This window comes from Anolis sagrei, chromosome 3 (genome assembly GCF_037176765.1).
Source record: "Anolis sagrei isolate rAnoSag1 chromosome 3, rAnoSag1.mat, whole genome shotgun sequence".
Classification (NCBI taxonomy): domain Eukaryota; kingdom Metazoa; phylum Chordata; class Lepidosauria; order Squamata; family Dactyloidae; genus Anolis; species Anolis sagrei.
In genome coordinates this window covers 19,594,826-19,613,735 of record NC_090023.1, presented here as the reverse complement: position 1 = coordinate 19,613,735, position 18,910 = coordinate 19,594,826, and the positions used below count along the sequence as shown (strand labels likewise).

General features: G+C 39.9%; 1 protein-coding gene across 1 annotated transcript in view; it reads right to left on the bottom strand.

Annotated features, from left to right (window-relative positions):
- HEPHL1 (hephaestin like 1) overlaps positions 1-18,910 on the bottom strand; it is a 51,530-nt gene that overhangs the window by 11,869 nt on the left and 20,751 nt on the right. Inside the window, exons 7-16 of the mRNA XM_067466527.1 lie at positions 18,271-18,410; positions 15,715-15,846; positions 14,847-15,058; positions 13,028-13,178; positions 9,092-9,304; positions 7,648-7,846; positions 7,054-7,193; positions 3,763-3,900; positions 3,248-3,354; positions 1,148-1,370 (exon numbers count right to left, since the gene is read on the bottom strand). Coding sequence (XP_067322628.1) covers positions 1,148-1,370; positions 3,248-3,354; positions 3,763-3,900; positions 7,054-7,193; positions 7,648-7,846; positions 9,092-9,304; positions 13,028-13,178; positions 14,847-15,058; positions 15,715-15,846; positions 18,271-18,410 — 1,655 coding nt within the window. The remainder of the gene's footprint in view (positions 1-1,147; positions 1,371-3,247; positions 3,355-3,762; positions 3,901-7,053; positions 7,194-7,647; positions 7,847-9,091; positions 9,305-13,027; positions 13,179-14,846; positions 15,059-15,714; positions 15,847-18,270; positions 18,411-18,910) is intronic.

Genomic DNA, 18,910 nt, shown 5'->3' with positions numbered 1-18,910 from the left:
AAGATCAAAGGGATTGCGCAGATTTGTAGGAGGAAATGCAATCACAAAGGTAGGTGGGTCCCAAACTGTTCTGGGCTTTGTAGGTGATAACCATAAAATGAATGGCAGCCAATGGAGTTCCTTAAACAGGGAGGCTGACCGTTCCCTGTAATTCGCTCCAGTTAGTAGTCTGTTTCACAAAACAATGGCTAGAATCCTGTTGGTTAGCCCCAACTACAGCAAATCCATTCAATTAATTCTTGAATAGCGAGTCAACAGAAAGGTAAATTCAACTGATTCAACTGATCTACTCTGCTCAGGGTTAGGTATATATGTGCTGTCATGCGCTGGGCGGGCCTGTGAAAAGGTCTGTAGACAGGACATGGTCTGTATGCCCAACGGGACGCAGGGGGTGCCTCGGATTAGAGGCCCTTTGGATTTCCCTAAACAAAGTCTTTAGAAACTTGGAAAGTTTAACAAAGTTCTTTATTAGTGCTTAGGTCTTCAATAAATCAAACAAATACTTGAAGGCTTTGAATCAACTGGTGGCTTTCTTAATCTTGTCCACAAGGGACAGGCAACTATCTTCATTAACTGTTTCTTGACCTCTACCTGGGCAATGTGTCTTAGGCTCTGCTGACGTGGGCCCCTACACCTGGTCCAAATTGCATTATGGCTGCCGTGAGTGGTCCTTACCAAACAGAGTCCTTTTGTAGATTTCCCAGAGAAAAGAAAGTTCTCAATTCCCAGCGAAAGCTGGCTGTAGAGCTGTGGGACTGGATTCCCCCAGCAAAAAGCTATGCTTCTCTGTAGAGCTGTGGGACTGAATTTCCCCAGCAAAGAGCTGTAAAAGACAAAGCTTTCTACAGGTGGAACTGATTCACGTCCTGTATGAAAGGCTTCTCTGTGTGAACTGAACTAGAGGTCCCCCTTTTCCCTCTTAAACCCAGAAGAAGGGGCAGAACTAAAGAACCTAATGATGATTGATGGGTCATTGGCCCTATAATTGCAAACCAAGGGAAGCCACCTTATTGCAAAATGCATGAAACCTTGGAATACATGCAAACACTCAATAGAAAGGAAAAGAAGTTGGAGCTCCTGGTACAGCCATACCAGCATATTATATATTTCACAGTAAAATTCTTCCTTTATATGCTAAGTAACATACCATGCATATTGTTCCCTTCTATGAAGTCATCAGTAGGGCTGAATTCTTTAGGATCTTTATGTAGATATTTCTCAATGTTTTCATCCAGGTACCAGGATTTGTTTTCATCGAAGATCAGGAAAAGAAGAGCAAACTCACGATCGATATCTGTCCTTAAACCCTTTCCATTTAATATTCCCTTCCTGCAAATTACAAGTGGTCCAATCAAGCCACTGTTCATATCCTGGAAAAGAGAAGAGAAAGAGCAAATCAGAAAATAACACTTAAAATATAGGAAAGTATTCTATTCTACTGCAGTTGTTTTTGAATATATATATATATATATATATATATATATATATATATCTAATTAAGAGTATTGAACATAATTGAATTATGATAAGCTATGTTTTAAAAAATTGGCAGTCACTGCAATTGGATATGTCATACGATCATAAAAAAAACTGATGAATCCACGACATATCCATACTAAGTGATTGCCATTTTTAAAAAGCATAGCTTGTCATAATTCAGTGATGATGATTATTGAATCATTGGGGGGGGGGGGGGAGAGAGAACTAAATTGAAAATTACCTGGGATGGCCAAGAATTCAATGTTTCCATCCTAAATATCGCGGTGTTACCTTAGATAGAACACTAAGGGCCTGTCCAGACAGGATCTTTATTGCAGTATCTACCGCAATAAAAGAGGGGCTTGTCCAGACAGCGTTCAGGACAGTTCCAAATTAATTCATTACAAACCAGGAAAACCCTGGTTTGTAGAGAATTAATTTGATAGTGGATTAATTCTGTGCCTTCCTGGATAAATCCACTATCAAAATAATTCAGGATAAATCCACTATTTCCGGTTCTAGACTGCAGAATACTGCAGTCCAGACAGTATTTCCACAGTTTACTGGGCTAAATAAGCCCAGTAAACTGTGGGAATACCCCCTCCCCCCAAGCCCCCAGACCCCTTAGAAAAGTAATGAATACTTACCCGGCCTCCATTGCAAGTCTCAGCTGGCTCTCCCAGTGCATAGAAATGACATGCCAGGATAGCGGGGGGAGGGGGGATTTTCCTCCTTTCCCCCATTCTCTTGGCGCGTCATTTCTACGCACTCCCCTCAAGCACCCAGACCCCTTAGAAAAGTAATAAATACTTACCTGGCTTCCATTACAAGTCTGGCCAGCTCTCCCAGTGTGTAGAAATGATGTGCCAAGGGAGCGGGGGGGGGGGGGAGGAAAATCCCCCCCACTGTCCTGCCGTGTCATTTCTACGTGCTGGGAGAGCTGGCCGAAGCTTGCAATGGAGGCCAGGTAAGTTTTTATTACTTTTCTAAGGGGTCTTGGGGCTTGAGGGAGAGGGGTAGGGCCTCCAGATGTTCTCTTAGGCTACTCTCGAGATAATGTCTACACACACAACCCAGAAAGCGCGCACTTTCTGGGGTGGGTGTGGACAGCCCCCCTTGAAAATCCACGTTTTTTAAAATATGGATTCTCCTGAGATAAAGGCCTGCCTGGATCCGGCCTAACATTTAGGAAACACTGTATGAACACCAAGCACAAATAGAAAGAGCACAAGCAGCTAAATAATAGGACTTTATTCTACATAAACAGTCTAGATATCTGTCAGAAAATGGAATTGTGTTCCCACTTGAAATCAGACACATTAATCTATCTCCCCCCCCCCAAGGTTTTTTGAATTGTAAAGTTTCTTCAAAGTGAGTCTTTAAAAAAATATAAATACATATGAATCACAATCTCAAGACTTTCACTTAAGAAATGCAAAATGGAGTGACTATTATAACGGCATTTGTCCTTTCGAGATGCAAATTAACCAGAAGATACCTTTCTTCCAAAAGCTCCTTTTTACAATATAGCCTTGAGTGTTCATTGAACTGCAATTCATTACATGACATGAATTCATGCAATGAGTTGAAGCTATGTCTGAAGATTTGTTTCTGATGGAATCCACGTCATGCCTCTCCTCCCCATTTCTGGTGGATAAGGCAGGTTTACGTTCAGAAAGATTTTCAAGAGTACTTTGGAAAGAACCTGAAAGCAAACAATAACTTTCTCGAAAAGCACAAGACAGACATGTTATTCTGTCTCACTTACCTTTACAAAATCCGCCGTTGAGTAGTAAACCCAAGTGATACAATTAGGATCAGAGACATCTGGACCTGATCTGAGTGGGACATTCCACCGGTATGTGCTAATATCTCCTGGTAAATGTAGATTTTGAAAAGTCAAGAAAGCAAAAGAGAGAAAGAGAGAGTAATCTGGCAGCTGACCTTTGCACTAGTTGCAGTTTCCGAACTGTCTTCAAAGGCAGCCCCACATAGAGTGCATTGCAGTAGTCCATTCTGGATGTAACTAAGGCACGGACCACCATGGCCAAGTCAGGCTTTTCGAGGTATGATCACAGCTGGTGCAAAGGCCCTCCCGGCCAACACCTGAGACTCAAGCGTCAGCAGTGAGTCCAGGAGATCTAAGATGATGCCATCTTAGAGCTGGAAGATGCTACAAGGTCATCTAATCCAGCCGCAAAGAAAAGAATTTTAAAGGAAATCTTTGAATAAGACTGTCCTTAATTACTTGCAAAAACGAAGGTTGGTGTCCCCATAGTATACCTGGCATCGTGACACGTGCTTTACTCCCAGTTCCTCCTCCTTCTTCTACACCATGTGCTGATACCGAATAAGGCCTACTAGCTTTGTTCTTAAATATAATTAGTATTGAGTCACCGACTTCTGCATGGATCAGTGGTCCTAAGTAAAAGGACAAGAGGCAGTTATCAAGACTTACATAGTGTCAAAAAGCAAGCAATAGAAAACAAGCACATAATTTAATTTCAGGTCAGTTAACTCACCCCTCAACTGTATGAGGTGTATGATTTTCAATTGCATGATTTTTCCAATGATGTACTGATAGGCAACGTAATTTTGTGTGTTTTCGTGGAAATATAATCCATTGGGTTCAATGGATCTTACTCCCAAATTGCTGGATAACTCTTGAAATCTATTTTGCAATCTAAATTAGTATAACACAACTGTTCTGGAAGAAATTAATGAAGTTTCTGGGTAAGGCTACTTGGAAAGCAACTGCACCAATGTTAATTGGGCTTGGTATGAAGGAAATATGCCAGCTTACTCCTTTTGAACCTACTCAGACAAAATGGCAAAATTATCCTAAATTATCATGTATTTCTAGGCACAAAGATTACTGCAGGCACAGACTGCAGCCAGGAAATCAGAAGACGTTGACTTCTTGGGAAGAGAGCAATGACCAACCTCAATAAAACAGTGAAGAGTAGAGACATCACACTGGCAACAAAGATCTGCATAGTTAAAGCAAAGGTATTCCCCATAGTAACATGTGGATGTGAGAGCTGGACCATAAGGAAGGCTGAGTGAAAAAAGATAGATGCTTTTGAACAATGGTGTTGGAGGAAAATTCTGAGAGTGCCTTGGACCACAAGAAGATCAAACAGTCCATACTCCAGGAAATAATGCTTCACTGCTCATTGGAGGGAAAGATATTAGAGGCAAAGATGAAGTACTTTGGTCACATAATGAGAAGACAGGAAAGCTTGGAGAAGACAATGCTGCTGGGGAAAATGGAAGGAAAAAGGAAGAGGGGCTGACCAAGGGCAAGATGGATGGTTGGTATCCTTGAAGTGACTGGCTTGACCTTAAAGGAGCTGGGGGTGGCCACAGCCGACAGGGAGCTCTGGTGTGATCTGGTCCACGAGGTCACAAAAAGTTGGAAGCGACGGAATGAATATTTATTATTTATTTATTTGCTACATTTGTATACTGCCCCACTCAGCCCACAGGCAACTCGAATAAACAACAACATCCTAAATGCACCAGATCTCATCCGATCTTGGAAACTAAGCTGAACCAACCCTAGTTAGTACTTTGATAGGAGACCACCTATGAATGCCAGGTGCTGTAGACTAGATTTCAGAGAAAGGAACTGGAAAAAATATCTCTGAGTATTCATTGGTTAAGAAAACCCTATGATATACATAGAGTTGCCAAACGGCAACAAGTGACTTAGACAAGTGACACACACCCTGCTCAGAAGAGCTGACTTTCTCACTCTCAGTGTTCCAAAAGGCTTTCTAAGAATGCAATACAAGGACATTTAATGTTCTGCTGTTTATAGGTTGCTTTGCTGATTTTTTGTCTTTTATTTCATATTTTTCAAAGCTTTTAAATCATATATGCTTTAATTACACTTTAATATTTTTATACCTGTATGCTTTCATTTTGTTATTGTTGTCATTAATATTAATTATCATCATTATCTTTATTTATATCCTGCCTTTCTCCCCATGGGGACTCAAGGTGGCCAACATCTATCCTCACTAGATAGTTTAAAAAGAGCAACAGAATCATAGACTCCTAGAGCCGGAAGAGACCTTGTGAGCCATCGAGTCCAACCCTCTGCTAAGAAGGAAAATCATATTCAAAGCACCAGTGACAGATGGTCATCCAGCTCTGCTTAAAAGCCTCCAAAGAAGGAGCCTCCACCACACACTGAGGCAGAGAGTTCCACTGCTGGATAGCTCCTACAGTTAGGAAGCTCTTTATAATTTCCTGTATTTTGAAGCCATTGTTCCATGTCCTAGTCTCCAGGGCAGCAGAAAACAAGCTTGCTCCTTCCTCCCTATGACTTCCCCTCACATATTTATACATTGCCCTCAACATGTCACCTCTCAGTCTTCTCTTCTGAAGGCGAAACATGCTCAGTTCTTTAAGCCGCCCCTCATAGGGCTTGTTCTCTAGACCCTTGATCATTTTAGTCACCCTCCTCTGGACACTTTCCAGCTTGTCAACATCTCCCTTCAACTGCTGTACCCAGAATTGGACACAGTATTCCAGCTGTGGTCTTACCAAGGCAGAATAGCATGACTTCCCTGGATCTAGACATTATACTCCTATTTATGGAGGCCAAAATTCCATTGGCTTTTAAAGCTTTTGCCCAGGTGGATTCCAAGATCTTTTTCATATGTCCTGCTGTTGAGCCAGATATTGTATCTTTGCATTTCATTTTTAATGTCTAAGTGGAGTATGTTGCATTTGTCACTGTTGAACTTCATTTTGTTAGTTTTGATCCATCTCTCTCCATGGAGTCCCCGGTGGCGCAGTGGGTTAAACCCCTGTGCCAGCAGGACTGAAGACTGACAGGTCGCAGGTTCAAATCTGGGGAGAGGTGGATGAGCTCCCTCTATCAGCTCCAGCTTCTCATGCGGGGACATGAGAGAAGCCTCCCACAAGGATGATAAAAACATCAATTCATCCAGGTGTCCCCTGGGCAACGTCCTTGCAGACAGCCAATTCTCTCACGCCAGAAGCAACCTGCAGTTTCTCAGGTCGCTCCTGACATGACAAAAAAAAAAATCCATCTCTCTAAATTGTTAAGATTGTTTGTAATTATGCTCCTGTCTCTTGGAGTATTAACTATCCCTCTCAATTTGGTGTCATCTGCAAACTTGAGGATCATGCCTTCTAATCTTTCATCTAAGCAATTAATAAAGATGTTGAACAAAATTAAGCCCAGAACTGTGTTTCAGCTCAAAGCAGGTCACAACATACTCAAGCACATCTGTAAAATCACACATTGAAACAGAGATAAACAGCATCAAAGCACATATTAAAACATACACATATTAAAATACCGGAAACAAAAGTTAAAACACTATGATCCCACTTTATCTCCCATAGCTACATTCCATGGAAACCCCTTCATATTGAGATAGCAAATATATATGTATTAACATGGAAGTAATTTTTGCTGGTCAGAAGTTCTTATTTCTGAATAGACGTGCATAAAGTTGTGCTGCAAGTGTTTCTTAAATGTTCCCAAGGAACACGCTTTTAAAATCATTTCTTGTTCACAAAACAGAGTCTCACCTAGAATCTGAAGATGTTGCTCCTTTGCGGTTCTCGTTTTCTGCTCTGCGAATTCTCCGTTTTCGTACTCTCTGTAAACCACCTTCTTGTACTTTGTCCCCATGAGATCTTCACCAAGATTCAGATATACACGTGTGAGACTTGGAAGTTATTAGAAAATGAAGAGAATTAAAAATTTAGCAGAACAAAGGTATGAGATGTTGTGTATTTTTCGGGCTGTATGGCCAAGTTCCAGAAGCATTATCTCCTGACATTTCGCCAGTTTCCAACAGACCCCTCAACCCCTGAGGATGCCAGCCATAGATGTGGGTGAAACTTCAGGAGAGAATACTTCTAGAACATGGCCATACAGTCCGGAAAACTCACAGCAACCCAGTGATTCCGGCCATAAAGCCTTTGACAACAAAAAGGTATGAAAATATGTTGATACTTGGCATTTAAATGCTCATGGCAATAGCTCGATACTTAATTGTTTTAGTCATGTTGAACACAGAGGATTCAACATGATTCTTCAATACAACCCTGCAATACTACGCATTTTTATTCAGATGCAAATGCTCTTTAACCTGGAAGCATATCACTATTTGTCGGTACCTGTCCTTGCTCATTCCCTCTGTCCAGTTCTTGTCAGGAGCATAGTCCCACTCTATCTCTTCAGCAGCAATATAATACGTTCTCATTGTCCCGTAATATTCCCCATTTGGCAACATCTTCCCGGAGGGCCTGACTTCATACAGCTGCTTCATTCCACCCGTAAAATGATCAAAGGTTGTGCAAACCACTTGGAAAGTTCCTGAAAAGAAAGTCATGATATTTTTTCATCATGCTAACATGAAGGTCATTGTCACTGTTTCCGTTTTTATGCCCACATCTTCAGTTTCCAAGAACTGTTCAGAAAAATAAAACATCATGCTCACAAGATTGCTATCTAAGACACCATGCACTGCAACAGGAAAGTAAAGTGGTTTACATGGGAAAGACCAAGGTGAATTGATGTGTTGAAAAAGTATGTGAATGCATTCATGTAAGATGTCAAAGTGGGAGAAGGGGGACCTTGGAGAATGAGACATTTCATCATATACTTTCATACATTCAAGCCTAGTTCATCAGATACATGGAGTGAAGTCTCTATAGACTGATGCATGTATATGTGAAGATGCAACTGAAAACCTATCTCTTTCAGCAGGCCTACCCAGTCAGTTTTAACATTTAAATCACATTCTATGTTTTTTGTGCTTTAATTTTTGCCTCAGGAATTTCAATTTCAATTATAGGCTGAAATTAGAGTTTAACGTAACAAGTACCAACAGCAGAACTTTCCAAACATTTCATGTTAGTGTCACATTTGTCACACAGTAATTCAGTTTTAGCAGCAAACTGGTTAAACCAACCCCTTATAAGATATATGGACACATAGTAAAGGTAAAGGTTTTTCCCTGACATTAAGTCCAGTCGTGTCCAACTCTGAGGTGTGGTGCTCATCTCCATTTCTAAGCTGAAGAGCCATAGATACCTCCAAGGTCATGTGGATGGCATGACTGCACGGAGCACCGTTACCTTCCCGCCGGAGCAGTACCTATTGATCTACTCACATTTGCATGCTTTTGAACTGCTAGGCTGGCCGAAGCTGGGGCTAACAGCAGGAGCTCACCCTGCCCCCTGGATTCAAGTCTGTGACCTTTCAATTAGCAAGTCGAGCACCTCAGTGGTTTAACCTATTGCACCACTGGCGGCTCCATGGACTCATACATAAATTGTAATAATGAAATATATGGGGACGCAACATATCTCATAAAAACCTTTCATATTTATTTTTTAAAATATAGGATTCATTGCTTATTTCACATGAACTCATAAGCTGGTGTGACACACCTACGCACTATGGCCGACTCACTACACAGAGTTTGGAAAACTACTTATAGTGTCCGAAAATGTTTTCGCTTTTTATAACCAGGAAATGTGTATTTACGCTAGAATTTTCAATGCGCTTAATGCCATGAGGAAAAATAGATATATCCATTCTACTCCGACAACCTACCTACTTGGTCCGGCTGCATCAGGGCTGTTGTTGAGGTGTGAGGGAACAAAGTAAGCGTATCCCTCCTTGTGCCACCCAAACGAATGGTGTTTCCTTGGAAATGGATACCATGCATGTTGGTTTCAGAACCTAACCCAATCATATGCCAGGAAACCTTGTCATCTTTGCACATCTTGAGGCCGGGCATGGTGCCATATAGGTAACCATTGACAGCTGAAAAGAAGAAGATAAAATACTTATATAAGAAGACTTTTGGATGTACAGTTGTCCCTCCACATTTGTGGTTTTAATTTTTGCAGATTTGAATATTCATGAATTTTATTTTAAATGTTCTCTCTCAGAATCTCTAAGGACTTCAGCGTGGAACTTCCTGCAGTCATGCTGACAGACCCAAAGATTTCGAAAGAGAACACTTTCCTAGGAATCTCTCAGTCATCCAATGAGATTGTATGGGTCAGCTTCCAGCAGAAGTTGACTGCAGAGTCATGCTGGAAGACCTAGAAATTCCTAGAGAGCGGTGCTCTCAGACTTTAAAGAAGTTATTTCTTTATTCACATTCATTTCATTTTTATAGGCATCTTGTGCCCCTAATACAAGTGAATGTGGAAGACTGTGTGAGGGTTGAATGAAAAGTAACGCCTCCACCTTCATTACTTGGGTTTGGATAGGAATATTTTAATAAATCAAATGCAGAAATAATCCTTAGAATGTGCTCTTTAACTACCACTATTCACTTTTCCACATAATCACCAGACAATTGGATACATTTCTGCCAACGATGAACAAGTTTTCTGAAGCCATCATGGAAGCAGTCGACACTCTGTTTCCGCAACCAGCATCTCACAGTTCTCTCAATGTCTTCATCAGAAGCATAATGATGTCCCTGCAGATCTTCTTTCATTATTGGGAACAGATGGAAGTCAGACGGTGCTAAATCTGGATTGTATGGAGGATGTCATAGGGTGATGTGACCCACACATTCTTGTGAAATGCCGATTATGCTTAAAATTTCTCTGAGTGATACGACAATAATCCTGCATCCATCTGTCCACCTTTTGCTTGTGAAACTCAGTGGTTGCTGTCATAGAACGTCCAACTCTTTGTTTGTCATACAAGTCAGATGTTCCTACCTCAACATCTTTAAACTTTCTCACTCAATAACACACAGTACTCACATCAACACAATCACCATAAACAGCTTGCATTCTCTGATGAATCTCCTTTGGGGTGACACCTTCTGCTGTCAAGAATTCAATGACTGCACGTTGCATTGACCGACTGTCTGTGCAGGGTTCCATACTTCATACTTTAACAACACAACCGTTCAATGCTAAGGCTTCCTGCCAAAATAGAACTGTAGAGGAGAGTCTACTGAACAAGCCAGTACCTGCCGCATACCAGTACAGCCATCTGTTGAGGAGTTACGAAGGTGGAGGCATTACTTTTCATTCAACCCTCGTAATTCTGTACATTCACACAAGCAGAACATTGCAAAGAAACATGCAACAACATTGGAAGGTGTTTGTTCCAGGTTCCATCCCTGTTTAGTCTGTCTTTCGTCGGCATTTTCATCCCAACAGCCATCTTATGACCACTTGTCATTGGACAATTTTGGTAATTTTCCAAAAACATATGAAATGAGTTGATGGTATGCACATGGGAAGAAACCCATGCTGTAAATTTGTCATGAGTTCAAAACATCAGTTTCAGTGAAGTTTCTATTTATCCTTCATTAGACAGTACTGTATGTGATTAATGCAACCCATTTAATGCATGCCTTGGCACCTGCGTAGAGTGAGTTGCTGCATGACTGTGAGCGGAAATGGGAGTTCTATAACAATATACAGATATTACTCTAATTGTGCACTTACTGTTAATTTACTGCCAAATAATTAAGATGTATCATAGTAATTAAATGTAATTGTAGCAATGGAAACTTTATTTTTGACATCTCAGCAGTTATCCATGTGATATCACAACCTTCACTGCTGTCCTTTCAGAGTCTCTTTGGACAGAAACAGGGGAAAGGACTGATCATCTTTTGGAGCAAGTATAGGAATACTATGGCACACCAGATGTTGAATTGCATCTCCCAGTAGCCTTAGCCAATGGTCAGGAATAGATGTTTACAGTTCACCAACATCTGGAGGGCTGCATACTGCATTACTGCATTAAAATTGGCAACCTGAAACTCTTTAAACACAGGCCTGATTTCGTGATTCTTTAGCACAGTGGTTCTCAACCTTCCTAATGCCACAATCCTATAATACAGATCCTCAGCAATTATTTTCATTGCTACTTCGTAACTGTCATTTTGCTACTGTTATGAATCGTAATGTAAATATCTGATATGCAGGATGTATTTTCATTCACTGGACCAAATTTGGCACCAATACCTGATATGCCCAAATTTGAATACTGGTGGGGTTGGGGGGATTGATTTTGTCATTTGGGAGTTGTAGTTCTTGGGATTTATAGTTCACCTTCAATCAAGGAGCAATTTTGAACTCCACCAATGATGGAATTGAACCAAACTTGGTACACAGAACTCCCATGACCAACAGAAAATACTGGAAGTGTTTGGTGTGCATTGAGTTTTGGAGTTTCAGTTCACCTACATCCAGAGAGCACTGTGGACTCATACAGTGATGGATCTGGACCAAATTTGTCATGGATACTCAATATGCCCAAATGTGAACAATGTTGGAGTTTGGAGAAAATAGACCTTGACATTTGGGAGTTGCAGTTGCTGGCTTTTATTGTTGACCTACAATCAAAGAGCATTCTGAAACCCGCCAATGATAGAATTGGGCCAAACTTCCCACACAGAACCCCCATGACCAACAGAAAACACTGTGTTTTCTGATGGTCTTTGGTGACCTCTCTGACACCCCCTCATGACCCCCCCCCCCAGGGGTCCCAACCTCCAGGTTGAGAAACACTGTTTTAGTATCATGAAATCACCTCTGAATGGGTTCATGGATATTTATTCGATAAAAACACAATGCGGATGAAAAAAGCCAGAAATCAACTCATTGCAACACTTGGGAGCATGATCTATTCCAGATGTGTGTAAGGTCATTTGTCAACTTCTATGTCTCTCTCTCTCATATGTAAACTTCTCAAACAAATTTGAAAGTTTCTAATGTAAAAATCAAATTAGGAGCAGCCTTTGTTTGGTCACTAAAGTGAAAGTGAGGTCTCATTTTGGAAAAAGAAAGATGTGAAACTATGAGCATCTGCAGTTATATCTCCATCAAAAAAACAAACAAACACACACACACACACACACACCAAAGAACAGAAAGATATTTCTGAAGCATAAAAGAATGCAAAGAGAAACTATACTGGTGACTCTACTGTCAGTGGCAGAATGAATCCCCTCCTGTACCTTTAAGAACTTATCCAAGGAGGATGTGTGGGATTCAGCAATTGCAACACCTTCTTTTAAATTCAGATAAAACTCATATTAAATGTACTATTCCACTAACATTCGAGCCACCAGCCCTAACTGGAAATAGTTATTGAAATGTGAACAATGAGAATTTATTGTAGTACAAACACATTTGTGGGTATATGCGTGCTTTCAGCTGGCATGTTGACTTATGGCAACCCCATGAATTTCAAACCTACCTCATTTCAGTCTCCAATAGTACTAGTAGCAGTTGAGGTCTCTCATGACAGTGGGAGAGTGGATATATTCCATATTTTTATTTGAATGTTAAAGGGATTGCTGAGCCCTGTCTGGAAAATGAATTCAGAACTTTGGATAGCTCCTTTAACATTCAAATAAGCCCTGAAGTGGACTTGGGAACAGAAAAGTCTCTTCACTCTTTGGTATCCCAGTTCCTTTTCCAAAATGGGGACTTTTGCTTTGTAATATCCAAAAACATTTAGCATCCTACTCCCTAAAAAAGCACCCAACCCTCTTCTTACCATGCATTGTGTTGGATTCTTGGAAATCCTCATCTTCTTTATTAACCTTTGAGGGGTCGCCAGCAAATGCTTCAATGTTTTTGTCAAGATAGAAACTCAGATTTTCATCAATGATTGCAAAGAGCAAGTAGAATTCTTTGTCTATTCCTTTCTGAAAGTGGGAAAAAAGAGAAAACAAAATACATACTAAAAAAGGAAGCTGGAAACAGGAAAAAAGTATACATTTATTTACTCTATTTGTACCCTGCCTTTCTCTACCCCGAGAGGGACTCAAAGCAGTTTTACATTTGGCAATCATTCAATGCCTTTGAGTAACAAAGTTAAAATATATTAAAATTAAACATTTAAAAATTAAGTTAATACACATTAGCACTGCAAGTAGCATTGCAGTAGAAAATATAACAACAACAACAACAACAATGCAGCATCCACCATGGTTCTTTTTATCCTGGATGTTGACCAAGTCAGTATAGACTTTGTTTTGGTTTGTTAAAAACATTAAAAGATGGAGAGAAAAACTATGTGTGTGTGGGTAGGTATATAAAAGATAGGAATGAAAGAAAAAAAAGAAAAAATCTAAGAAGAGAGAAGAAGAAAGAGTAAAAGAAAAAAAGGAGATATAAAAGTGGTTATAGAATATATATATATATATAGAGAGAGAGAGAGAGAGAGAGAGAAGGAGGCGGAGGAGGAGGAGGTTAAAAACAAAAGTATATTTCTTGACTCCCGGGTATCTTCTTTGAGATTTCTACTTTTTCCTTCCTTCCCTCTTGCGTTTTATTCTCTCTCCCTCTCTTTTGCTTTTTCTGTCTTGATATATATTCTCTTCTTCCTCATATAAATATTTTATTTTTATTTCATTTTAAGTATTCTGCATCTTGGTTCCAGTCAGTCCCTTTCCTGGGATTACCCTTATTTTTGGAGATTAGATATGTGAGTTTGCCTATATTTCTTAAGTCCTGTATTTTTGTATTGTCGAAGGCTTTCATGGCCGGAATCACTGGGTTGTTGTAGGTTTTTTCGGGCTATATGGCCATGGTCTAGAGGCATTCTCTCCTGACATTTCACCTGCATCTATGGCAAGCATCCCCAGAGGTAGTGAGGTCTGTTGGAACTAGGAAAAAGGGTTTATATACTGTGGAATGACCAGGGTGAGTCAAAGGACTCTTGTCTGCTGGAGCTAGGTGTGAATGTTTCAACTGACCACCTTGATTAGCATATAATGGCCTGACAGTGCCTAGAGCAAACATTTGTTGGGAGGTGATTAGATGTCCTTGTTTGTTTCCTCCTGTATTTTTATCATCCAGTCTTCTTCTTCTGGGATTTCTTTGTTTTTCCAAAGTCTTGCATAGCAGTTTCTTGCTGCTATAGTTTGTAATAATAACAATGTGTTTTTATCTATTTTTAGTTCGTGCATTCCCAATAGAAAGATTTCTGGTTTTATGGAAATTTTTATTTCTAATATTTCCTGTATTTTTCTGTATTTTTTCCAATAGTTTTTCGTTTTACTGAATGACCACCACATGTGGTAATATGATCCTTCTATTTCATCACATTTCCAGCATTTTGTATTTGTATTTCTATATTTCCCTAATTTCTGTGGTGTCATATTACTTAAATTATGTTAAAACAGCATTAAAATGCTGTTTTAGGAAGCAAAACCCTGAATTTTTCCATGAGGTTTACCCTGTTCCAGCAAAGCAATGGTTAATTTTTTTTCATTTCCAGTGAGCCTAATCAATATAATATCTTGATAGCAAATTCAGCATACACTTATTCATTGTAATGTATCCAGGCGGAAAACCATCAAGACGTTTACCTGTGAGCCATCAGGTTCCAGAGAACCCTTTTTACAGATTATTAGAGGTCCCACAAGACCGGATTGGGTATCCATCACAGGATCAGTTGCCGAATAATATAGATACGTGAGGCAAGGCGGATCATTGTCTGTTGGACCAACACTTTCAGGAACTCTCCATTTGTATTCAAAGATCGCACCAGGTTTCACATGGGCTCCATGCTTTTCATATCCTGAAAAACATAAAGATAAATTAATCTCCAGAAATGTTAAGCCAATAGAACACACATTGATCGTTGAACCACCAACCTATTGCCAAAAGGTTGGTGGTTTGAATCTGGAGAGCAGGGTAAGCTCCTGCTGTTAGGCCCAGCTTTGGCCAACCTAACAGCTTGAAAACATGCAAATGTGAGTAGATAAGTAGGTACCGCTCTGGCGGGAAGATAATGCTACTCCATGCAGTCATGCTGGCCACATGAACCTAGAAGGTGTCTACGGATGACACCTGCTCTTTAGCTTAGAAATGGATATGAGCACCATCTCCTAGAGTCAGACACGATTAGACTTAATGTCAAAGGGAAACCTTTACCTTTATCTGCTACTGCTGACTACAGTTCTTGACTGTCAATTATTTGAATTGTATCCAAGAACCCAGATATCAATGAAGTATCACCAAATAATGTGTCCAATTAGTAATATCAGACATGATAACCTGCAGGCACTGGAAATCGCAGATCTATATCCCACAGATTTGGAAGGCCCACTATATTGCCTTTGTAGCTCTCCAAAACCCATTTTATGCAAGCCATTGTGTCCCATAAAAGTGATTGGAACATAAATATGATAAGACAAATTAATAAATAGACAAGGAACAATATTTCCAACTCACCATCCTCATAAGTGGCGCCTTCTGATGACTTGCTGAAAACTACACCATGAGGCATCATGCTGTGGTTTTTGTCTGCTTTATTAGCAAAAGTAACCAAAATTGTATCTCCAACCTCGGCTTTGATAACCAGACCTTGAAAACAGGGGGAGATAGATGAAGTGATTTGAACAATGGCTTCAAACTACAAGAGAGGAGATTCCATTTGAACATGAGGAAGAACTTCCTGACTGTGAGAGCCGTTCAGCAGTGGAACTCTCTGCCCCGGAGTGTGGTGGAGGCTCCTTCTTTGGAAGCTTTTAAACAGAGGCTGGATGGCCATCTGTCAGGGGTGATTTGAATGCAATATTCCTGCTTCTTGGCAGGGGGTTGGACTGGATGGCCCATGAGATCTCTTCCAACTCTATGATTCTATGAACAGTGGGTACATTTAAGACAAACTTTTTCTTTTCCTCTCTTTTGCAATGTATCCCACAGGACTATTATGAGGTTAAAAATGTGGATAAGGAGAGCTGTGTACACTGAGCTTATTGGAGGAATTAAGCATATAAATGTGACAAGCAAGCCTCTTGACTTACTCAGCTGGGAGTCATTTATTTGTGTATTTAGTATATTTATCTCCTCTCCTCTTGCCTTTCTCCATTTTTCTTTTTTTACACCACCCAGAAAGGCTAACCTGAGGCTTTCAATGATCTTCCATGTAGGAATTCTTCAGGGTTTATATTTCCAGCTCAGGCTGGAGACAGTTGTTTTTGAGAGACCAGAAACTGATTTCAGAGAGGCATTGTCTTCCATTTTGTATATACATCTAGACACCTCCCATGCAAAAGCACCTACAGACTGATTCACGCTGTACCACCACATTACAATTTACTAGGAGTCAGAACTTGTGTAAATCATTGCTTCCTAAAGGCTAAAATGGAATAAGTGTACACCAACCAAGGACTATCTCTTGTTTGTCAAACTATTGTCTTAAAATGACATAAACACTATTGTGTTTATCTCATTTTAAGCCAAAGAGCCTCACTTAACTTCCACATGCATGCAATTCCTTCTTTTCACACTAGTCATGTCTGTACTGAACTTTTTTTTCTTTTCTTTTTTGTGGTCTACTTTTTAATTTTTATTTTTTCATTTTTCACATTATTTTAACTCCCTTCTCTGTCTCTACTTTCCTACTTTTCTATCCTCTCTGAAACATTCCCCCACTTTCCTTGTAATCCTATATTATATTAATAAAATAAAAATTACTCAGTAAAAAAGTGATATTAAACTGCATTAATTCTACACTGTAGATGCAGCCTAGGTTGACCACAGCATTGTCAGAAATATTAAAAAATAACTAGGTAGTTTTAATTACAAAAGTGTGAGTCAAGCACTGAAAGGGTTAAATGGATGCAATGACTTAGCAAAAGCTGCAGTTCAATATAAGCAGGTATGCCTGTAGCTTAGTAGCATCAGTCTGAGGTAAACCTCAGTGGGAGAAAGGTCTCAGTCTGTGAGAAGGCCTCATAGTGTGAGGTAGACCTTAGTGTGAGAGAATGCCTCAGTATGAGGAAGGCCTGGTGAGAGAAGCTTCACCAAGAGAAGCTCCAGGTTGAAGGTCTCGTGTGTAAAGCTCCTGTGTGAAGCTCCTGTGTAAGTTTGGTGCAGGAGGAAGCTCTGTGAGAGTGAAGCTAGAAGCTGTTTATCTGCGTGAGGAAGAAGCCTAGTGTGCAAGCAACAAAGGAAGTATAAAGAACTTTATTTGTGTTATGGAAACCTTGTTCTTGTATGTAGTGTAACCATATTATTTTACTACAAATAAAAGCCTCCAATGGAAGAGATACCATTGGTCTGTGTTTTTGCTCCTTTTATCATTTTCAGCTATCCGTGCTCAGTCATGCTGCTGCTAATAAGTTACTCTGCTGTACATTTATGAGGAGGATTTTTTGTTAATAAGCACACTCGCCCAACAAGCATTGCATTGAAAGATCTACAAATGCCTCCTTGTAGGAGGACAGCACTGGAGGTGACAGCAAATGCAACAATCCATGGATAATTAAATCCTCAAATGCTTAACATACAAATACAGAGGGGCATCTATATATCATTTTCTAGATTGAAGCCCATTGATTATGGGATGATCTGTTTGTTTTTATCTTTCCCAGCTTGTCTTTTGGGGCACTTAACAAATTATGCTACAAAGTCACATAAAGAGTAAAAATGTGGCTCTTCGAGGAAGCATTCGAAACCTCCGAATAAATAGACAAACTTGAATTAGAAAATTACCCAGGAATGGCCCAAGACGATGGAGCGGATAAGGACTTGAATGAGAGGATATAGTTTTTAGTTTTTAATATTGTTATTATGCACTGTCTTATGTCTAATTGCACTATAATGGTTCTTTTTGGTTATCAGTATATGTATTTTTATGGCATCGAATTGTGCCGATTGTGTAAGCTGCTCTGAGTCGCCTTCGGGCTGATATGAGCGGGGTAGAAATAATGCAAATAAATAAATTAATTAAGTGTTTAGTGAAGCAAGAGAAAACTCAATGTTTGACCTTGTCAGCCTTACCAAGTAGGCCAAGGTGGGCTTCACCTTCAGATCTCTCCTTTTTTTGGGCAAACCTCCCATCAGTGTAGGCGACATAGTGAACTTTCCAGTACTGCCCTCCTATTCGATCCTCTCCTTGTGTGAAGAATGGTTCAGAGTCACTGTAGGATGACAAAGCATTGCCTACTATTATCAGACTGGCTACGACTTTGTAGCACACAGTTACAAGGTCACAATGTCATCAACTTTGGAACCAACAAGACAATTACACTATGTAGCAAGATTTTTGTTCCAGGGTTATAAATGTCATTTCCTAATTGGTTCTATCATAAAAACAGAGGAAAATTTTACCAGGACATCCTGCAGCACATTTTTGCTATAGTTTTTGATATCTTTGAGTGGATGCTGTTAAGATGGTCCAGGAACCTGTTTAGTTCTTCTTCTCCATGGCTCCAAATTGTGAAAATATCATCCACATATCTGCACCATTTAGTGGGCTTTTTTGTTATTTTAAAGACTGTTTAAAATGACTGTTTATTCCCTCTCTTCTCTGTAAGAATTCAGAGAGACTACTGTATATATTGTTGTTCTGTTTGACCTTTTGAACTAAAGTAAAGTTATTGTTACTCATTACACAAGGATGAGTCAACCCAAGTGTTTT